Here is a 23,915-nt window from a genome sequence, read left to right as displayed (position 1 = left end):
ATCTATCCCTCTCCCTTCCTCACATTGCACCTGACATAGTCACTTTGCTGACTCAGAAAAAGACGTATCTGGTACTGGCTTGTTCCTCTCTGGGCACTTTCTCTTTGTCTCTGGAAGAGAACCTTGGCTTTGATTTTTCTGAAGGGAAACCAGATATTTTGCAAGGTCATTTTGTAGACAACTGCAGAGTAGTTGAGAAAAGAAATGGTACTGACTTGTCTGTCCTAGGACGAATAGCTACTTTGGCCATAGACGCAGAGTTTCCAAGCCAGCAGATACAACAAATTTCAACTAATCTAACACATATGTACACAGAAATTCCATCTACAGTATCCCAGACAAGTAGTCATCCAGTCTCTATTGGAACAGGGAATTTACTACCTTTTGAGACATCTGGTTCTGCTTCTTTCTTTTAGGAAATTTTTTTCATTATGAGGATCTGAATTTCCCTCTCCATAAGTTCTACCCATTAATTGCTTATCATTCTGCCATCTGGGGTCAAAGAACAAGCATAGTCTTTCTTCCATGAGACAGTCCTTCAAAAAAGACAGCCAACACCTATCCCCTCTAAATCTATCCCAAACTCTGTTTCTTCAGACTGAACATTTTCAATCAATCCTTGTATAGCATGGTTTCTGCCATCTCCCCATCACATCTGGATTTCCTGCCTTTGGATAAGTTCTAGATTCTCAGTGTCACCCCTGAATTGCAGTGAACCAAACTGAACACAGTTGTCCAGATGTGGTCTGACCAAGGCCAAGTACAGCAGTACTGTATCCCCTCTGTTGTTCAGGACAGACATGGTACCCTTCTACAGAGCCTAGTGTGATATTGGGCTTCCAGGTCACACTATTAGTCATGCTGAGCTTATAACCCGCCAAAAACAAACAAACAAACAAAAACAAAAACCAGCTCTCCATCACTTTAACTGTCGCCTGACCACAATGCCTTCATCCTCCACTTGGATTGTTGCTTCTTAAAAACCAGACTGTAAGACCTAGCATTCATTACTATTAAATTTTATCTTATTAGATTTGATTTATTATTGAAATCTTTTGGGATTCTGATTTTGTTATCCAGTATGGTAAGCCATCACTCCTGAATTCCTGTTATCCACAAATTTGATAAGCATGTCATCTCTGCCTTCCTGAAAAATTGCTGAATAAAAATTGAAAAAAGAATCATTGAATAAAACAAGGTCAGATCCCTTAACATGCCATGGGACACTTTTCTCCAGATTGGCATTGATTTGTAATGGCTATTGTTTGGACTCAGCTATTCAACCACCTCAAAATCGACCTAAGTGTACCGTCATCTAGCCCACATTTGTCTACCCTTGTATGAAAGAATATCATCTGAAATTTTGTCAAATGCCTTGCTGAAATCCAGTTGTAATATGTCCATGGCATCCCCTTAATCCTAGAATTACATTTCTTTTGAAAAGTTAAAATTAAATGCCAGCCAGCCGTGAGTACAGAGTATTAAAATTTTGTTAAGCCCAAACTCTTTTATCTTGAGCACAGTGGGAAAATAACATAAGGATATAAAATCAGATGTGCTTCCTGGAATCACCAAAATCATGAAATCATCTAACACAGAGCCTGAACTGCATCCTGGATTATCTACTGACTTAATTATGTTCTTTGTTGATAAGACCCTAAAACTCTCAGATTCTAAGTTTCTGCACCTTTAGAATAGAGTTGGCAATACCATAGGATGCTGGATTTAGGACAGTAGATTTTCAATGCCTATCAAACATCCTGAGGGGCTAAGGATATGAAGATTAAAAATGCTTTGAGGTCTTTAGATGAGAGGTATAGAATGCCGGACGTGCAATTAGGAAGCCCTCAGTTAAAATCTTGCTTCAGATACTTACCAGCTGTGAGTTTAAGCCAATCACTTAACCTTTTCCAGCCTATTTCCTCATCTGTAAATAGGGATAGTAATAATATTTACCTCCCCAGGGTTGCTGTGAAAATCAAATGTGATAACACATGCTTCATAAATGCTAATAATAATAATAATTCAATATTCTCTTTAAATAACAAGTTGGCAAAATCCTGATGGTGGAAAAATTGTGTTTTTGTATCTGGAAAAACTGATCAAAAGTCAGCAGGTCTAAGAAACTATAAAGCAGGTTTAGTCAGAAAAAAGAAAAGCTCTAGTCAGAGACCCAAGATCAGCAAAAGGAGGCATCAAGGCATAATTCTTCATCTATTGGCCCGCAAGAAATTGTTGGCAGGAGAAATGGGTTCACATCTTGCGTCTATATATTTGCTATCTTTGAGACCCTGGGCAAGTCTTATCACTTCTCAGCTCACTTTTGAACCTTTATAGTTAGCTAAAAATGGAAATAAATATTCATACTATTGCCCATCTCCCAAGTTGTTAAGAGTAGTACCTACTGAACTTTAATGCACTACATGTAAATGAAGGCCATTATCTACCATTGATGTTTTTCTGAGCTTTAATTTTCAGTTCCTCATTTAAAAAGTGAGAGTATGACTACTTTCCTCTTGTTTCTATTACTGTCATTCACCATCATTTCATATTTATCGAGGATCTACTATGCACCACTGTTCAGTCCTAATGCTAATGGGATGGTTTCTAAATTTTACCTAGGTATGGATTATCTACATTAGTGCCCCACTTCTACTAGGATGATTTGATCGTTGGCTTTTAATTGGGTTCTTTGTAATGGTAATGCTCACAAAGAACCCATCTTGGGGGTGGTCTTCCACACTGGCTTCTGAGCTAGGTGTGATGCTGGAATAGAGGTGTGTTCCTGCTATGCACAAAATGACAGCTCTCTGCTTGCTTATGGCCTCTGTCTCCCTGTTCTTGTTTCTCCCCGTTATCCTCTTCCCCTACTCCATCCAGCATATTCTACCTCTTTTCTTACTTTTGCTTGATCCTAAGAATCCCCAGAAGGCTGAGGGTTGAGTTCAATATATTTCTTTTTCTCCATGCCAACCACTTCCTTTATGTTAGACTTTAATCCCTTTGGAAGCCCTGCTCCTCATCCTTGGATGAAATTGGAAAGAGATTTTAAAAAAACCCAGTTACTACTTAGGGCATTGTTTCACCTGCTTTTGTTTGGTTACTTCATGTGTGTTTTATCAATAAATTGCTTATGTTCTTTTCTAGCAGTAGTGTCCTTGTTAAAAGGATGTTCAGGCCAATGGAAGAAGAGTTTGGTCCACCACCTTCCAAACAGATGAAAGAAGAAGGAATGAAGAGAGGTACTTAGCGACTGGAGGCACCATATTGCACTGTCATCACTATGGTTATACAGTATACATTCACCCATCTGTGTTGGCCAAGGACAGCATTCACCTCAGCTCAGTCTCTCCAGTTATTTATGGGGCTGGTTGTTGGTATCACACTAACTAGGTCATACAGGATGACCAAAGAAAAATAGAATCAAGTCACTTATACCTACATTGACACAAGGGAAATTCTAAGAAACCATAGCAAGCAACAGGGTTCTAAATATGTTAATTATTCAAAAATGAAAACAACCCCCAAAAAGAAAAAAAACACTTAAAGTAGTCTATCTGTATTAGACGTGGTGAAAGCTTCAGTCTCGGGAGACCTAAATATCATTTATAAATAGATCTGACTGAGCTGTGAATTTGCTTGGACAAATTGGAAAGTTGCAAGCTATGCCCATAATAATGTTGTTAAACTGCTCCTTCTACTATCCAAAGCCCAGGTCACTATATGGGCAATTCCTGACTGCCCTGGAGGCAAGCCTGGCCTAGCTCAGGGCCAAGGCTTGTCACTGACACTATGATCTTTGCTTATTGATTTCTGGTCTGTGTTTCTTGATCTCTGTCTTTGGTCTTTGGCTGTTGACTTCTCAACTTATAACTGGGAAATTCATTTGTGAGTCACAAGCTCTGTAGAGGTTTCTTGGACCCACTGTAGCAGGTGGGATTTAGATCAGCCATAATGAAGCATTCCGACAGTGGAAGTGGCTCAGCTCTGGAACTGGTTTTCAAAAGAAGCTACAGAAAGTGTTTTGTTTTGTTTTGTTTTAAATCAGATAAAGCTCAGTTCACATAGACATCATCTTTAAGGGAGTCATGACTAGGTGACCTGCCGCATCCTTGTGATTCATTGTTTTCAATAAAGAGTTAGTAAGCTTAGTTCCACCCGAACCACCTTTTGGTGTTTGGAAAGAAACTACCCAAACTCTGGTGCTATTTTTAGTTTTCATTTATTTGTCTTCTTCACTGTTTTGTGAAGAGATTAGCAGTCAAAGCACAAAAATTCCCCCATGCAAGGCTGTTCCATCTAAATTTCTCATTTCTGTTTAGATAGACTTGGGGGGATTTGCTGATAAGCTCAAGCTCTTTTTCTTAAGATCCTTAAGATTTTCCCAAATTGGGCTGGCAAGCTGAGCACCTCCTGAAAATGTTTCCATCAGTGTGTTGTAAAAACAAAAAGCAGCATTAGCCTGAGAGAGCAGATATGTGGGTCCTAATCCTGGCTCTGTAACTAATTAGCTGTATAGCCTTGGGAAAGTCACTTCAACTCTCTGGGACTCAGTTTCTCCATTTGTATATTGATGGGGTTGTACAAAATGATTGCCAGGGTCCCTTTCAGTGTCTATAAGTCTGTGATCCGTAAAATCTGATGCCATAGTATGGCCTACTGCTTACTCCAAGGGGCAAAATCTGCCATTTTCTATCCTAAGTTTTCATAATCAGAGGCTCTTTCTTTCTTTCCTCACATAGCACAATATGTTTTACAGGTACAGTTGGTTACAATCTCAGAAAAGCACGCCCACTGGAGAGGGCGGGCATTGGATTACAGAAAAGGTCAGACAGACCTGTTTAACCTGCAACCTCTCTGGTAGGAATTCTCAGGAACATTACAGTGGACCCATAAACAGCGGGAACAGTTCAGAACGTTATTTCCCCTTCTAATGAGTGATGACAGGAGAAATAGAAGTGGAAGGCCAAATTCCGAGTGCATGATCCTGGTGTCCCCCAGGAAATAGGTGTCCAGAGAGAGGGCACAGTATAAGAGCATGGATACGTTGCAAACTTTATAATAATACCAAATAATGTTTGGATTATGTTTTCCACCTTGGAAGAGACTTCTATAAAATTGAGTTCAATCAGGCCATCTTTGTCTGTTAAAAAGAAAGATGGCTACAAGAAGACAGGCTTTATCCTTCTATGTTCATGGAATCCAGAGATTTAGACCTGGAACGGACCTTTTGGAGGTCATCTGACCTAACCCATACACTTTACAGATGAAAATATTGAGTCTCAAAGATGTGAAAATGTGACATGTCCAGCACATGGTGTGGCTACCATTATGCTCTCTGGGTAACCCTGCAAAATCACTTCTCCACTTGAATTCTCATCTATAAAAAGTATGAGTTGAATCAGATGGCCTCTGAGGTCTCTTTCAGCTCTAGATCTGTGATCCTATGATATTATCACTTGACTAATTGCACTAGTCTTGTTTTCTATGGATGTAACCATCCCACCCCCTTCTGGCCAGTCCCCTGCCAACCTTATACCCCCTCCCCTTAAATATTTGCCAACATTCCCAAAATCTGGTTTAGATCCTAGAGGACATTTTTATTTTATTTGCTTATATAAACAGCAGCACAGCCCATGAGCTTGTAGGAGTTGATTATTACCACATGATATTTCATTATGTCAGCTTTGGGATCCATAGATTGGGGAAGGATTATTTTGCTACTGCTTACTGAACAAATCTCCCAAATACAAAGGAACCCTTGTGGTTTGTAGGTAGCAGACAGATGAGTGATTTAGGAGCTAGAATGAATTGCTGTCTTCCAAGGGCTCCACCATTACAAAGGCCTATTCCTTTCCTTTTGGGATAGGGTTCAAAAGATCCATGGATGAGTCCTTCCATTTCCATATCAGTAAAAGAATAATAAAATATTAGAACTGAGTAGAACCTCACAGATCTTCTAGGCTAATTCCTTCATTCTATGGACAAAGAAAACTGAGTTTCATAGATGTCAAGTGAGTTGCATAACAATAACCACCAAGATGGTTAATGATGATGATGATGACAAAGATGGTAATGACAGAGAGTCAGTTTCAGCCTAGGAGCCAGAAAGATCTGGACTCATCCTACCTCTTATCCATACTAGTTCTGTGACCCTGAACAAGTCACTTAACTTTTCAATACCCGAGGCAGTTCTTTAAGTCTTTGAACTACAGGGAATGTGCTCACTTACTTTGGTGGAGGAAGTTTTCAAACCTGGAGATCCATTCCTTATTATTTTCCTATCTAATTATAATAATGAAAACAACAGCCATTCATCCCCATAATCTTGTCTGCCACTGGGGTTGTCCCAAAGATCCTTTCATTGAGGCTACAGAAGATGACCTTACATTCTAATAATTTTATTCAATTTTTTAAAAAAAATCTTTTATTCAATTACAAAAATGTCATCTTGTACAAAAATCTGCAGAATAGTAAATATAAAAGAATAATATTAAGATAGTAACTCATCTTTGGACTGTTTCTACTTGAATTCCATCAAACAAATAAGACAATAATACTTTGATATGTGATTAAGTGGGGAAGTAAATAATGGAAAGAGGTGTGGCCTTGGAATCAAAAGATCTGTATTGACATCTAGTTTCTGACACTATCTCTACAATCACAATCAGATCATTTATCTTCTCTGAGCTTAATTTCCTCCGTCTGTAAAATGGGCATAATTATACATTACCTACCTCACAGTATTGCCATGAAGAAAGGGTTAAATAACTTTGCACTGTTAGTACTACTACTAATTATATCTAAAATAAAAATGAATGTTTAACAATAACTGTTAATAAAATAGAAATTATAAATTATAGTTTTTAAAAGGGTCACACACGGGGATTTAACCATGGCATTCATCCCCATACAATATTTTTCCTGTAGTCTGAAGGCCTAGATTGTCAGCTGATCCTTCAGAGCTTTACAGATAAACCTTGAAGCAAGCATGAAGGGGAAAAAAAGCATCTTTGTGATACATATTGATGCTGTTATTAAAATGTTTGTCAAAGGGATAGAGATAGAAAAAGACCTAAACCCTAGGTCTGTATCACCACAGATGTGGGTACAGCAACCAACAAGCAAGAGAGAATCATCTTCATAGCAAGAAAAGTGTTGGGGATGGAGAAAGAGTTTGAGCAGGAACAATTCCAGTAGCTGGTTGCTTGACTCTTACCCTCCATCAGGTTAGCCTCTCCTGCCTCTGGCAAATGTGTAGTTACACTGAGCTGCCCTCTCAAAACGTGGGTGAATCGAGCTCCATGAAGTTATCAGTTGTTTATCCTTCAGAAATTCCTGAGTGCAGATTAGTTCTGCAGGGAATTATTATCAGCATTGTGAGTATTGTTAGCACTGCCTTGGTTCTCACTTATAGGCATGGTTCCTTCAAGGACAATTGGGAGCCTTTCCCACTGAGCGGAATGAGGTTGCCTGTGGTTCCCAGTGTCCATGATGGAGGGATTCTTCCTGAGGTTGTTGTTGTTAGAATTGTCATTATTGCTATTATCTTGCCATAGAGCTCTAGTTATTAAAGCCCTGGTTCCCTAAGGAAACAGCAGGGAGGGCTCCATAGACCCAGGATGTCAAGGCTCAGCTGTCAACACACTCAGCAGGAGAATGTCTGAACAGCCTTGCCCCTTGGTTCTGAGCCAACCCAGTGAACATCACTTGGATGTCCCATTTAATGCTTTACAGTGACACCAGAGAGTATTAATTGTGACATTTTAGTAGCTGAGGCTTTTAAAGACCATTCATTGGTCAAAACATGTGGAAACTTTGTTCAGTTGTCACAGGACATCATTTTTGTGTTCTTTCTTAGGACAGAGACTTAAATCTGGAATGGACCTTAGAGGTGTTCTTGTCCAACTCTCACATTTTTTTAGATGGGGAAAATAAGACTGAGAAAGGCTCATTCAGTGTCACACAGGCAGTAAGTAGAAGAGTCAGAATCTGAATTTGTATCCCCTGACTCCAAAGATACTGCCTTTCTCCTGTTCTCCACTGCCTTCATTGGGAGTCTGTTACAATGTTAGATCATATAAACCCCAAGGAACGCATCTGCAACAACGTGGTCCTCTTCAATAGGCATATAATGATTTTCCCTCCCATTTGTTCAAAACTAGTTTCCAAGTAATTTTCTCATGAGATTTAATTAAATGCCTTCTATAACTTGCATGTGTATTTATTTCCTCCTGTACCAATAACAATTCAGTCTGTGATCAAGTCACTGAACCTATCTGGGCCTTGGTTTTCTCATCCATAAAATAGAAGTTTGGATTAGAAGGACTACTCTGTGAACTGTGACCCAATGTGAATAGACAGCTAGGCAGTGCAGTTGATAAGAGTGTTGGGCCTAGAGTTGGGATGACCCGAATTCAAATCTGGCCTCTCCAGGGTTGTTGGTGAAGATTAAATGAGATAATAATGAATAATCCCTTAACACAGTACCTAGCACACGGTTAACTACATGTTCTCTTTGTCTTACCTTATTAGATTCACTCATCCCTATTTAATTCATTCTCTTCAGAACCTGTTAGGAGCAAATGAAATGTTATTCCTAAGCCATTAGTTGATGAGACTTATCTGGGCATATTTGGCAATGGAGATGGTAAGGAAAGTGCCATTTGTCCATTGCGTCTTATCTTATTTTCCTGATTGAAAAAGAAAAGAATTTTTTAGTAATGATGTTTCAAAAATATTCTGATATAGTATCCCATACACAACAGAATAAACTACTTGCAGAGTCTATCTGTATTTTATATAGATTTTCCATTCTCAAAAGTCAGTCTTTTATGGGTTAGGGAGATTTTAGCTTCAAGTTTTTTCATTTCTTCACCTTTTCTAGTGACATTCACATCCTTCAGATTGATGCCCCCATGTAGTGGAGACCAAAATCTGAATGAGATCTTCTTTAACTGTGCATACTGTACATGTTTTTCTTTTTTTGTTGTTGTTCTTTTTTAATTTCATCCTCCTTTCTTCTGAAATAGGAAGCATGAGTCATGTGACTGAGGGAGAAAAGAAGGCCAGTAAGCTTAGGAAGAGTGAGTTTTATCTGGATGTCAGATCCTGCAGGATCTTATGAGAGCTGAGTCACAATGTAGCTGTTGAATGGAAACATGGAAGGAGGGGTTTGAAATGTATGGCATTGTGGAGAGAGCCCTGACTTGTGTAAGGAGACCTAGGTTCCAGACTCATTTCCACCACTAAGTAGCTGTTTAATTTTGGCCAAATTGCTTAGCTTATAGACCTTATTTAGTTTTCTCATCTCTAAAACAGAGATTTGGACCAGAAGCTGATTGTGAAGATGTCCTCTCTAATAATCTGTGATCTGTGAGCAAATGTGAATAATACTAGTTGATTAATGCAGAAAAAAGCAAAAACTATATTAATTCCAGCTTTATTGGGATAACAGGAAAATTATATGAACATATGGAAACTTCCTAGGAGTGAACCCCAAGTTCATGTAACTCATACAGATCCAATCTAGGGTCTCTGTGCCAAAGAGCAATGTGAGATTTAAATGGTTTTGGTCAATGGTTAATGACAAGTGGTAGATGAAACTGAACAATCTTTTGTGAAAACTCCAAGTGGATTCAATCCTAATCCAGAAAAGTGTATGTGACCCCTGAATATGTCAGCAAATGTTTACCAAGGTTGTTCTATGACAGTAACTTACATAACATAGCACTTTACTGTTTTCCAAGCACTTTTATAGCTCATCACTTTAGAAAGTCAGGATAGTCTGGAGGGAAAAGCTGGAGTTAGGAGACAGATCTAGGTTTGAATCACCCCAGCTTGGTCACTTTTTGGCTATATGACCTTGGCAAGATTTATCATTTCTCTGACTCTTAATCTCCTCTGCAAATTGGAGGTAATCATACATTTCATTTCTCACCTCACAGGATCATTGTGAAGAAATCACTTTGTTAATAATAAAGCCCTATGGGAATTGAATACTTGTGGTTATTATTGGATGAGGACTGGAACTGTGAGTTCATTGACGTAGAGGTCTCCTGGATGAGGGAACTCCATTTACCAGCACAGTTTGGCACCATCTCTATAACACAGAGAGCAATCTGGAGCTCTGAGAAATAAATTAAAAGGCTTGCCCAAGATCACACAACCTGTATTCAGAAGGGCCATTTTAACCCAGGTCTTTCTGAGTCCAAAGCTAGCTCTTGCTGCCTTGATTCAGCAGCAGCAGCAGCAGCAGCAGCAGCAGCAGCAGCAGCAGCAGCAGCAGCAGCAGCAGCAGCAGCAGTAGCAGCAGCAGCAGCAGCAGCAGCATCATTTGATCCTTAGAACACATCTCTGTTGATGTACAACCGTACAGTGTTAGACTTGAAAGGGGCCTGAGATGTCATTACATCCAACTCCTTCATTTTATAGATGAGAAGTACTTTTGGATAGCTAGGTGCACATGGGTAGAACACTGGGCCTGGAGTTAGGAAGACCTGAGTTCAAACCCATCATCAGACACTTCCTAGCTGCGTGACACTGATTAAGTCATTTAGCCTTGTTTGCCTCAGTTTCCCCATCTACAAAATGAGCTGGAGAAGGAAACAGCAAACCACTCCAGTATCTTTGCCGAGAAAACCCCAAATGTAGGTTATGAAGAGTTGGACAAGATTAAACACCACCAACAACAAAAAGAACTTTCACCACTATGCCATACCATCTCTAGAGTTCAGGCAAGGCATTGTGCTGGGCCAGGGTTGGGGTTCCTGCCCTTAAGTAAGTATCGAAAGCATAAAAAACAAGATGGCAGCCTTCAAAGAGGGCTATAAGGCATGTCTGGGTTATCTGGCATTCAGTAATCACTTCCATGCCTCCTGCTGCACACATTTTACAAGAATGCCTCAGTTGCTCTTGTAAAATGATGTCCAGAGGAGGGGTCAGGGACTTAAGGAGCATCATTCCTTCACAGTTCACATCTGAAGGCCTGTTTTGTGGGAAGCATTCATCTGTGGCATCTGGGCACCTTCCAAATCTAATCGCTTTCTCCTTTCCTCCCCCTTCTCTTGCAGTGCTTTTGTACGTGAGGAAAGAGACTGACGATGTGTTTGATGCTTTGATGTTAAAATCCCCCACAGTAAAAGGGCTAATGGAAGCGGTAAGCAGCGAGCTTTTTTCAAGCCAGGAAACCTCATCACATTTTTCTTTACTCAAAATCATTTCTCAAAATGCAGCTTTGACAATTTCTTTGGAAGATACTTTATCAGAAATATTGAGCTTTGTAAAGACTTTGCTTTCTCCCATCTATAGAAAGGGGAAGGGGACCTGGGAGAATGGACAATTCTCAATTATTTATGCAGGACTATTGAGAGAATATTATGATACAGAATATGGTCAGATTGTGAGTTTGCACGTGTTCATTTACAGAAGCCAAAGCAGATGCATTAGTTTTAAGTCAATCCAATAGACATTTAATTAAATGTCTGCTATTTATAGGGCTACTATCTGCAACTAAGTAAATGGGAGAGGTAGAGCACCATAGCGAATAGAGAGCTGTACTCGAAGTTGGGAAGATTTAGGTTCAAATCCCATCCCTGACACATATTTGCTGTATTTAACCTCTTTGTGCCCTAAGTAACACTCTAAATGTATAAATTGAAAGGAAGGTGAAGGTCTTCACATTAGTAAAGAGTGAGGGAGTTCCTCACTCTTTACCCTGATGAAATCACAAATCCAGTAAAAAAAAGTGTTAAGGCAGAATGATAAGCATTGTCCTAGTCTAGTAAGAAGTTGACACTTATAGAAAGAACTATGACACATGCTAAACACATTGGAGAGCTGCAAAGCAAAGTGCTCTGGAGAGGTCTGGCCGAAACAGTGGGACTGAGGATAGCTTCAGGAAGGATGCAGTCTTTACTTGAGATGAACGACTTTCCCAAATAGGTGGAGACTCAAAGGTGAGAAGGGGAGAGAGCAGAGTTCAGGCAGAGGGGAAAATGTGAACAAAGCCATCAAGGCAGGAAAGACTTGGCACGTCCGAAGACTAGAATATCAGCCATGTCAGATTATGGAAGGCATTGTTTGTGAGACCACTAAAGATTTTTGAACAGATATTTGTTTCATTTTTTTGTTTTCTTTTCATTTTTTAATGGAAAGAGGAGTTGATATTTGAGGAGGAGAGGGAAGTTAACCATCAAGTGGCCAATAAAAATAGAAGAAAAGAGAGTTATCCCACTAGATGTGAACTTCTACAAGTCAGGGTTTTGCTTTTTTTTTTTTTATCCCCAGCAGTTAGCACAGTGCCTGGCACATAGTAAATGCTTAATAAATACTTTTTGACTTATATTGAAGGATTTTTTTAATTCATCTTTATGTATCCTGCTGCTTTAGTTATTTCTGTGATGCGTGACTATTCAATCAAAAACACAGACAAGCAGAGCAGCTTTCCAAAAAAAAATGTTAAGTTTTATTTACTTTTTAAAAAGTAAGCTGTTTGCATTTTCATGTGTAATCAGTTCTCTTTTTCTATTCTACTTTGCATATGGAAATGTTCTTTTATGGTATTCATTAATTTTAAAATAAAAGAATACATAAAATTTCTATTGCGTTGTAGGGAACTCAGGTCAACTCTAGATGAAAATGCAAAAGAACTCAGTTCACATCCCATCATGACAAACTGAAGAAGTCAGTCCATATGCTTTGTTCCCCTGTTCCAGTGTTTTAGATATTCTTTGAAACAATGTCTAGAACCTGGAAAATTTTTAATTCCTCAGAGATTTTTGTTGAATTGCTGTTTGTTGTAACAGGAAGTGATCTAAGACCAACTTCTGCGTAACCAGGAGAAAAAAAATTAATTTGAAAACTGTCGAATAATATATTTCACAAGTACCGAATATTATACAAAGATACTTCTGTAAGGCTTAAAACTATATCTTTGAACTGAATGTGGATAGCGTTTGGGCCATCCCTCATGCACATTACTAGACTAATTCCAAAACTAAACCTTAGAATGCTCTCTCTGCCTTCTAGGCATCTACTTTTCTCCCAGAGCCCAAACTGCACAACATTTGTACATTTGGTAGCAATTTAAGGCAACTGAGGGAGGCCCTCCTTTGGGAGGTGAAGTCACTTGCCCAAGAATCAGAGGTGCAACCTGAAGCCAAGTCCTCTGGCCCCGGGCCTAGCAGACTTTCTTTTTATTTATTATTTACGTACTTTTTTTAAATAAAAAACAAAAATCACCTTCGCTCCCTAACACTCTGACCCTACCTCCCACCCTCATTACGAATGAAAGAACAAAATCCCTATGAACAGACTTGTGGATAGTCAAACAAAACACATTTCCAAGTTGGTCATATCCCAAAAAGCATGTCTCCTTCAGCACTGTGAGTCCTTCACTTCCCTATCAGGAGATAGGCAGAATGTTTTATCATTTATCCTCTGAATTTCAGAGTGCTTGTTACACTGATCAGACTTCCTAATTCTGCAAAGTTATTTGTCTTCACTGTGTTGTTCTCTTGGTTCTGATATTTTTGCTTTACATCAGTTCGTACAAGTCTTCCCAAGTTTCTCCAAAATCATCCTCTTCACCATTTCTTACAATATAATAATATTCCATCAAATTTATATACCATAGCTTGTTCAGCCACTTCCCAATTTATGGGTACCCCTTCAGATTCTCATTTTTTGCCACCTCGAAAAAGAGCTATAAATATTCTTGTACATATTTAGAGTTCATTTTGCTTAAGACTAATCCCTCCCTTTATCTACTTTCCTTCTAATGCCCTCTTCTTCCTTTTCTCCTTCCCTTCCTATTTCTCTGTTAATAATAAATATGCTTTATTTACTAAATAAATTGTATTTATGAAATAAATAAAAATAAATATCTCTGTGGATATTCTATCTTCCTTTAACTAGGTCAGATGAAAGTGAGGTTCAAGTGTTAGCCACTTTCCCCAACTCCTCCTTGTTCAGTTTACAAGATAAGCTTGCTGTTATTCCTCACTGGAATGCCACTCCGGGCAATTCAATTCCCTTCCTCAGTCTACCCTGGGTCTGCAACTTGGAACTAGGTATTGGATGATTGATAAAGTTGCAAGTTGGCATCTATTCCTGTCACAGTGCACTGATCTAGATCTGGGACCTACTTTTTGTTCTGGTGCACAATCTCTCCCTGTGTTAGAATGCTTCCCATAGTCCCATGCTCCCGCCCAAATGCTCTCTCCAATGTCCTTAGACTTTTCTACCTCCCTATGCTGACTTGGGCTGTGAAAATGATGCAATGCTCTTTTGTGGGTTTTCCCCATTAGGATTTGGTCTGTGGCATTTTCAAAATCTGTTTGTAGAAGTTTGAGAAGGACATTTCTGCATTTCTTTCTGCTTCTTCACCATCTTAGTTCCACCTTAGCCTTTCTGTGATACTGTGCTGACTTACCTAAAATTACATAGGCAGTAACTTGCAGGACCAACATTCAAACTCAGGGCCTCTGATTCTAAATCTAGTACATTTCCCCCTTGTACCATATTGCCTCTATTAATACAGAGAAACACTAATCTAGAAAAACCTCTATCTCACAAGCCCTATGTGATAAATCTTATTTGTCTTTACTTTGTGGTTCAATAGTCATGGCTTTGAATTCCTACTTAGTCATGATGGTGCTCAAAACAATGGCACATCCCCAAAGAAATTAACAAAAGACATGTCTACTAACTTTTTTGTTGGTAAATACCACTATGATGTGTACTAGAGAATATTTGGTTCTTAGGGTTTCCTTATTATTCTCCTACCTTACTCCAGTGTCCCACATAGGAAGCCAGACTAGAGCCAGCCTAGAGAACCTGCTCCATTCAAAGATGTCTTCAACACAGGCTTAGGCTGGCATCAGAGCACCTTAAACTCAGTAAGAGGGGATATAATAGATTACTAATCCCTTTTCCTAAATGGAATGAAACCCTGGATATTTATGGACCCTGGAATGGTCAGATGATTGGACAGGTACATGACTAGACCCAACAAATATCAAGGACTTAACTAGGGGTTGTTGATTGATTGATTTGTAAAGTGAAGAGATTGGGCCCAATGACTTCTGAGGTCAGAAGTCATAGGTCTATGACCCTAAGTCACTTCAACTATCCAGGTTTACATTTTGTAATCTGTAAAATAAATGGGTTGGACTAGATGACCTCTAAGGTTTCCTAATAGTTCTAAATCTATGATCAACATACATGTGGTGTTGTTCCATGACATTTCCATTATATGTCTTAAGTATCCTCTTAGTGTCTGGATTTCTCAAGACAGTTGGTGTCCATTTGGACTATAAGATCAAAAAATGGTTGTTATTTTTGTCCAGACCTCTAATTTCCTTGATATAGGGAATTCCTGGTGAGGAAACTTTTTCTGTCAATTTAGATGACATCTGCTTTGCATTTCACAGTCTTAAAGAGTTGCCTGAGAGTTCTGAAAAGTTAGGTAACTTGCCCATGGTCTTACAGCCAATATGTGTCAGAGAAGAAACTTAAACTCAGATATTCTTGATTCCAAAGGTGACCCTCTATCTACTACACCATGCTACCAGTGACTATTTTTTTTTTTGGATTACATAAATTCATGATAATTTACCTTATCAGTAATCACTTCATAATTTATATTAAAATTTTAAATGTGGTGAAGTGGATAGAGTATTGGGCCTGAAGTCTGGAGGACTTATCTTCCTGAATTTAAATCTGACCTCAGACACTTACTAGCTGAGTGACCTTGGGCAAGTCACTTAACCTTGTTTGCCTCAGTTTCCTCATCTATAAAATGAGCTGCTGAAGGAAATGGCAAACCACTGTAGTACCTTTGCCAAGAAAACCCCAAAAGGGGTCACAAGAGTCAGACATGACTTAAATGACAACAAAAATATGGGCATTGTCCAAAAGATTCTGTTTTTCTTTATCCCTTTTTACAGACTGTGCTCAGGTTGTAATTTACAGAAGGATTAGATCTGTAGAATTGATGGAGATGTTTGAACTCTTACTGCAGACTTCCAAGGATAGTGGAGAGCTCCCGTGAAATTGTGTAGGGGGCTCCAAGTAGCCATGAACACTAAGTATCTGCTGACAAACCAAGAAGGAATATGGGTCCTCCTGAACAGTGGCTTTTGTCTTATTGTTGGTTGTAAGTAGGCCAAGAGCTAGAAATTTGCATCAGAGCCTCATATCAAAGCAGTAAAATAGCACTTTCAGCTCAATTTTGTGCCAACCCAGTTTCAATAATAGACAATAGGGAAAATTTGACAACCTGAAGTCTATGAATCTGAGCTGCTGAGAGTGGAAATGCTGACAGAATGAAGAGAATTCCTGTAGTAAATATCCAGAGTATATCTAGGTAATTTAAAGATGTTTCAAGAAAGGCTGAACTGTGCTTTAAACTATCACTGTGAGGGAGCCTAGTCCTTGCTTAAGAAAGTACTCAAATCAAACTACTGACCATCAAACTCACATTTTGCGATTGCTTTGAATTTATTGACCTGGACTATCAATACTTTGTTTCTCTTTATGAGGACAGTTTATTTGATTACACCTACATTAAAAAAAAGATCACCATAATAGACTAAAATAATATTTTAGGTGCCTTTTGAATGACCTGTGTCTTAGCTGTTAGGGAAACTAGAAGCTCATCAAGCTTGCTGAGAAAGACCTAAAATTATACTGGAGTCTCTTCTTGAGAGGGAGGAGTTTTTAAATTTCATATTAACATTCAATAAAAAATTGAATAGGTCCAGAACTCTGTTAAGTACATACTATGTGCCAGGGATACAGACTAATGAAATAGTCCTTGCTATTACCCTTTAGCTACTTGATCTAAGTTTCAGCCCACTCTCTCCAGGGACCTTGTGTGTGAAGGAGGAGAGTGTGCCCCTAGTCTTGGGGGGAAGGGAAGAACGATGACAAATCTCTTAGTTATATATGCTTATTAAATACTTCTTTCTAAAAGCTGATTAACTCTTGGATAGCTAATTGATAATCATGAGGAAGCATAGGGACTCATGAGTCCTAGTACTAGAAATCCTCAAACCCCTCAGGTTTGCCCCTAGAGAAAAAATGCCCCCTGGGGACTGATAACTATAGAGAGAACAGTTTAAGTTGAATAATAAAGTTGGAAGCTGGCTTGTAAGGGATTGAGAAATGAGTATGAGATGAAGCAATGGAGGTAAGAAGAATGGCTTTTTTTTTCTAGGAGTTTTAACTATGAATGGGAAGAAATATATAGGATGGTGAGATAAAGTGAAGGTTATTTAAGCATTGAAAGAGGGTGTATCTGGGCATGTTTGTAACCAATAGAGAAGGACCCGTAGAAAGACTGAAAATTAGGGAGAGGGGGAACAATAGGAGGGAAGGGCTCCCAGGGCTCAAGAGGAAAAGAAGTGTTTGCAAGCAGGACCACTTCATTAGAGGAACAGATTATAAGGAATAGGTGCTGAGGTGCTTTGGGGCATAGAGTTATTACTGTTGTTTCTGTCACTTCCTGAATTAATAATGGAAAGGACACTGCAATGGGAGCTTGACCTGGATGATCTGGGCTTTCTTCATCTGTAAAATAAGGAGGTTGGATTAGATAAACTCTGAAGCCCCTTTTGTCTTGAGATCTAAAGTAATCTGGTCCTCTGCTAAATTCCCTTCCTTGGGCTAAATCCTGTGGCATTGGCTTCAGCATCACAATCAAGATGATGTGTTCAGGGCAGTTTTTTTTTTTTTCTCTAGGGAGAGGCAATTGACTCACTGTCACATCCAGCAGTAGATCTGAATGATGTTGAGAGCAAGGACTGGAGTGGAGTGTCTTGGGGGCATGTAATTAAACCTATATATGCTAGTAAGGGGTGTGGGATGTTTCAGCTTGTGGACAGCTCCCCAAGAAGACACTCAAAAGTTTTTACTTCTTGCAGTAAAAGTAGGGATTGAGAAGATGCCCTGGGGCTTTGCTCCCCAGAGACTTTAGTGGAGTGATTTAAATTTTTCACTTTCTCTGACCTCAGGGGTAAATAGCACTAGGTGGGGATGATTGAGAATGTCGCATTAATGAAACATGTTGACACCTAAGTAGGGGTCACAGTGAAAGAAAGTCAAAACAGTTTTAAATTTAATTGCCTAATATTGGACTACAATCTCTCCCCTACTTACTTATTGTGTCTTTTGTTGGTGTTTATAGATATCTGAGAAATATGGGTTGCCAGTGGAGAAGATTTCAAAACTTTACAAGAAAAGCAAAAAAGGGTAAGGAAAAATATAATCACTTTTCACAAAATCTCTCTCTTCCACCAAACAAACAACAAGCGCACACACACACACACACACACACTCCAAATTAAAGAGGCAGGGGCCTAGGGCACTGGACTTGGAGTTAGGCAGATCCAAGTTCAAATCCTGCCTCAGGGACTTAATAGCTATATGATACTGGGCAAATCACTTAACCACTCTCTACCTCAGTTTCCTCATCCATAAACAGATGGAGTTGGATTTAATAGCCTTCAAGGTCCATTACATCTCTAAATCTATGATTCTATGAATGCAAATTTCTTTTCTATGTAAATCTGTTGTCCAATAATGCTCAACAATTTTCTTTCTATTTCCCATGGTAGCAGAAGTGCTAGGTTGGGGATGTGTTGTGAAAATCTCCAAAAAGAGGAGAGTTTCTAATGAGCTCTTAAGGCAAGGTAAAGAAAAGAAACTGTAGTAGGTTTGGAGGGGAAATAATGGAAGACAGGGCTGTACCAGAGAGCTCTGTTCCTGAGGGCTTTGTAGGTCAGATCAAGAGAAAGGCTGGTACAGTTGATTGGTGGAGTATAGGTATGCTAGTAAATGTTTAGCAGTCACCCAAAATACAGAAAACACTTTTAAGTTTTTTTTTTAATTTTCCCTTTAGTTTATTTTTAGTTTTCAACATTCATTTCCATAAGTTTTAAATTTTTTCTCTCTCTCCCCACTCCTTCCTCAAAACAGCCTGCAATCTGACATAGGCTGTACCTATACATTCCTCTTAAACGAATTTTCACATTAGTTGTGTTGTACAGAAGAATTATAATGAATGGGAGAAACCATGAGAAAGAAAAAACAAAAAAGAAAATAGTCTGCTTCACTCTACATTCAGATTCCACAGTTCTTTCTCTGGATGTGGATGGCATTTTCCGTTCTTAGTCCTTTGCAGTTGTTTTAGGTCCTCGCATTGCTGAGAAGGGCTAAGTCTATCAAAATCAGTCATCAAAGACTGTGGCTGTTACTGTGTACAGTGTTCTCCTGGTTCTGCTCTCTTCGCTCAGCATCAGTTCATATAAATCTTTCCAGTTTTTTCTGAAGTCAGATTTGTCATTTCTTATAGCACAATTATACCACAGCTTGTTCAGTCATTCCCCAATTGATGGACAGTCCCTCAGTTTCTGGTTGCTGACCACCACAAAGAGAACTGCTATAAATATTTTTGTACATGTGGGTCCTTTTCCCATTTTTATCTCTTTCAGATACAGCCCTAAAAGTGATATTGCTGGGTCAAAGGGTATGCACATTTTTATAGCCTTTTGGGCATAATTCCAAACTGCTCTGAAGAATAGTTATGTTAGCTCACAGCTCCAGCTCCACCAACAATGAATTAGGAAACACTTTTAAGTTTCGCCTGCATTAATAACATTTTCTCTATCACTTTCTTTAATCTAGACAACCAACAAAATAATAAATCAAGCCTGACTTGTAGGGTTTTCTGATTTCTAAGGCATCGTTGCTCATGCTGAAAAATAATCTCTAGCTTGTGTTTGAGTGAGAGGATAGGTAGGATGAGAAAATACCTCCCAAACATTGCTCCCTGGACCTTTCTTTTGAGAGGAAAGGGAGGGAGGAAGGAAGGAAGGAAGGAAGGAAGGAAGGAAGGAAGGAAGGAAGGAAGGAAGGAAGGAAGGAAGGAAGGAAGGAAAAAAAATATATATATACATATATAGATAGATTGATTTAAAAATGAGTTCCCAGACCCCAAACTAACAACCCCTGTTTTAAGAGAAGAGATAGAGTGTACTAAAGCTTCCAAGCCCTTATTGTCAGCCTCTAGGAGACTGAGAGCACAAGGAAAGCAGATCTCATCTTCTAAAGGCCTGGGTGCGGAATCAAGGTCCTTTAAGAGGTCTTTTTGTGTCTCCAAAGTTCTCTCCCTTGTGCTGAGCCCTTGGATTTCTTTATAGCTGCCAATCTCTCCCTCTTTTCTCCAGCATTTTGGTGAACATGGATGATAACATCATTGAGCACTACTCCAATGAGGACACTTTCATCCTTAACATGGAGAGCATGGTGGATGGCTTCAAGATCACTCTGATGGAAATCTGACCAACCCTGCAAGCCCCCTCTGCAGGAACCGTCACTGCATTTCATCCCCAGAGAAAAGCATGCCCCTCCCTGCCCCCAAGAACCCTGCAGACCCTAGTCACCCATCTGAGAAATGCTGTTACAAGACTGCTTTGGGGAGGGGAAACAAAGGAAAAAAATGCCCTTTTTAGTATCATGCCTCACTGGGGCAGAGTTGAGGGAGGCCTGGTTTTCTGATAGGATCCTAGCTGGGAAGGTACCTCCAGACCCTTAGAGCTCCAAGAGCCAGCTGGTGCCTGGACTCCATAGGTCACTCCTAGGTATGGAGTGATCCATCCTCAAGATGAGATAGTCTAGGGTCTTCCCCACTGAGGGAAAAGCATCTGCTTTTCAGCTGGGGGAGGCTGGAATGTTTTAGTTATATCCTTTTCTCCACCATGTGGCTGGACAAAGTGGGCTACTCCATGGTAGAGTTAACCCAGGTGATGCAGAGTCCAACAGTTGCATTCACCAGTCAGAAACCCCCTTTCTTTGCCCTGGGGAAGGCAGTCTTGTCAAATACCTCTGGAAGCTCCCAGCAAGTAGCCCACAGGGACTTGTACAGAAAGATGTTCAACTACCATGTAATTTGTAAGTGACCTGAAAAGTATGCCTCTTTAGCATCTGTACATAATGTTTATAATATTGCAATAATATATTTTACCTACTGTATGTGGGCACGTTTACTGCCACTGTATTTGGGGGGGTGGGGTGCATGCCCTGAGATCTGCCTTTCTTCAAGAGCTTTCATCCTGCCCCTCCCCCAGGGATGGTGTTGGGCAGCAGACATGGCCTGAAGTTGAGTAGTAGTGTTCCTGGGCTGCGAGCCCAAGAATTTGCTGCCAGTGGTTGGGGCTAGTCTCTACGCAGCCTCTCCCCTGGGTCTCTTTCCCTGTCCTCATGGACTTCCCTTTCCCTACTCATTACTATGTTCCCTTTCACTGGACCTGTTGCATGCATCCCTTGATTGTGTTCTTTCATGTCTCCTAAATACTGGTTTTCCCTCAAGAAAATCAAAGGGTCTCCTTGTCCCTTTCCAGGGTACTGACTGATACCAGAAACTCTGTGAGCATTTGGGGGTCCCTCAAAGTACTAACCCTATGGCCCATCAAGTCACTGCAGGTATGGACCAGACCATGATGTGTTATTCCATGTGCCTTACTCGTTGATTTTTCATTTAAACTAGTCATGTTTTTTATCATTGCCCAGGAGTGATTGTTCCTGGCCCCTGGCCACCAGAACAAGCTCTTAGCTGTAACTGTACCTACTCAGCATAGGCACTTAGATTTAACTCTGTCTCCTCCCATTGGCATCAGATGCTAAGAAAGTGAATGAAACTCTAAAGGGTCCCTTCACCTCCTGAGCTGTATGTACTCTTTTCCTTTGGGAAACCTTTCCAAAAACAAGATGTGTGACCTGGGGAGAGAACTCCTGGGAAATGAAGAGAAAGAGAAACATTTTGGTAGATGATCTCTTAAAACAGCAAGCAGATCTGACCATGTGTTTCAGTAAACATACTCTCTGCAATTCGCCAGAGTCCGAAGCACTGAGCCCCTGGAATGAGGAGAATGGAGTGTGTCCCCAGTATGAACTTCTTAGTCTTCCCCATGCCTCAGTTTCCCTTTGACTGGCCATTGGATGCCGTACACAAAGCACTTTGAGGTCTTCAATGGAAGGCACCCTGGATTTCAAGTGCTGGCCCTGGGCATTGCAAACCAGCAAAATGAACCATACCTACCCCCTCTGTGGAGCTTCCCCAAATCTGTATCCGGGCCCTGTCTGGCCTTGTCTCCTGCTCCCACTTATGTTTTCCCAGTTGGAGAGTGCAGATTACTTCTCTCTTAGCAAGAGTATAGAAAAGATCACAGATTGTGCCTAAGAATGGGGAGAGGATAGGGAGAAAGATAAGGTGGTAACTCACCTTTCTGTGTTTCCCTTACCAACAGAGAAAGGGAAAAATCCCTTGATCAAGCACACCACTATATCTTAAACAGATTCATTTATACAGTAGATCAAATCACTTTCCCCTTTTTCTCTAGTTGACTTTGCTGTCACTTAACACGTGGAGCTGACTGATGCCATACTTAATCCATCTCACCAAAATGTTCATGGATTTCACCTGAATACTTCTAAACCTACTGCTGAAAAAACCTAAATGAAAAAAGATATGATTTTCACTTCACAAGTTCCTTGAGAGCATCCATCTAACTTGCCTGCATGCAGTTATAAGTCCCAAACTCCTGGGAGCACTAACTAGCCTTGTCCTCGCCACTTCTGGCACTTTAGTGACTAGTTTCTTGAAGGAGAAATCGAATCTGCCTGTTATTCACCTTTCCCATTGTGTGGCGAAGACCTTGATTAGCCAGTTTTTAAATGTCATCTTCTGGTACCACTGCAATTGCTAGCAAGCAACAGTGATGGTTTGTTGATGGTGAGATGTGGCCCATAACCCTACGATATAACTATTCTTACATGAAGATTTATATAACTCGTTCCCCAAAGAAGTAGTGACCAGTGTATCTCCAGAGGCTGAGTGCATCTGAAGCCTTGTTCCATTACTTTCTCTACACATTACAGTGTTTCAGGCAGCCACCAGCATATAATCCCCTCCCCCCGCCACTTCCATCCCACATCCCCTTCTCTCTTCTCCATTCCCCAGCCTCTCTGCTGCTTCCTCCTCTGAAGGAAAAGCTCCTGGACTAGCTTGGATGTGCCTTTTACGGAGCACATTAGCAATGCTTTGATAAATTATCAAGTGTCAGAAATTTTTGGCCAACAAGCACTCCAGAAACAGAAGAACTTTACCCTTCTTCCTGTCTTATCTGCCACTTTCAAACAGACACTAAGTTTTTGATGGATGGACCATGGAGGCACTTGAAGCAAGTGCTTTTTACTTGTTTACGTTAAGCTGTTTAAACCTATGCCACGGCTGGTTTGGAAATGGGGCTGTCTGATTTTCCTTCGGAGCAATCCCCCCAGGTGGCACCTGTGCATTTGTACCAGCCTCTGCAGAGATGCAGGACATGGATGAAATAGATGGAATGTTTAAATTCTTCCCTTTATTTAAAATTGCTAGAACTCAACAGAAACAGGAGGGTTTGTGCCAAATTCTGTGAAAGGCCCTTTTTCATGGCAAGCAAAAGAAACATTGTATACGATTTGCTTTCATGTTAAAAAATAATAAAACAAAACAAACCAATAGCCTATGTAACTTAATAGTTTTGTAAATGGGAGAGGGGGAATCTATAAACTAAAAATACAGTTATTTTATTTTTTGTACATTTTTAAGAAGAAAAATAAATATTCATAATGTAAGAGTGAACAGCAGCGTCTGGTGCTTTGGGTGAGGCCTTGGATTCTTCAGCATGTTGGCAGGAGATTGGCTGCTCTAGGCAGCGAATATTCAGCTGCCACCAGATTTCCTCCAGGGGTAGCTCCCAGCATGGTTACGATCAAAAAATTTCTCCCGAATGCTTCCTGCCTGATGGAGTGCACAGAAAAGTTGCTGAAGGAACTAGGATGGGGAAAAGGCTCCGATGCTGCCACTCCCT

At 40.0% G+C, this 23,915-nt stretch overlaps 1 protein-coding gene across 6 annotated transcripts in view; it reads left to right on the top strand.

The window, feature by feature from the left end:
- GRHL2 (grainyhead like transcription factor 2) overlaps window positions 1-23,686 on the top strand; it is a 225,755-nt gene extending 202,069 nt beyond the window's left edge. For 3 of the 6 annotated variants that reach the window (XM_072603364.1, XM_072603362.1, XM_072603365.1), the window contains exons 13-16: window positions 3,148-3,242; window positions 11,073-11,158; window positions 18,191-18,255; window positions 20,232-23,686. In XM_072603364.1, the coding sequence (XP_072459465.1) occupies window positions 3,148-3,242; window positions 11,073-11,158; window positions 18,191-18,255; window positions 20,232-20,346 (361 nt within the window). In that variant the 3' untranslated portion in view covers window positions 20,347-23,686. The remainder of the gene's footprint in view (window positions 1-3,147; window positions 3,243-11,072; window positions 11,159-18,190; window positions 18,256-20,231) is intronic. The other 3 variants (XR_011965814.1, XR_011965815.1, XM_072603363.1) reach the window with 3 other exon arrangements.
- The last annotated feature ends 229 nt before the right edge of the window (window positions 23,687-23,915 follow it).

The sequence above is a fragment of the Notamacropus eugenii genome, chromosome 4 (genome assembly GCF_028372415.1).
Source record: "Notamacropus eugenii isolate mMacEug1 chromosome 4, mMacEug1.pri_v2, whole genome shotgun sequence".
Taxonomy (NCBI): domain Eukaryota; kingdom Metazoa; phylum Chordata; class Mammalia; order Diprotodontia; family Macropodidae; genus Notamacropus; species Notamacropus eugenii.
The sequence above is the reverse complement of the archived record's forward strand: the minus strand, read 5'-3'. Positions and strand labels throughout refer to the sequence as shown.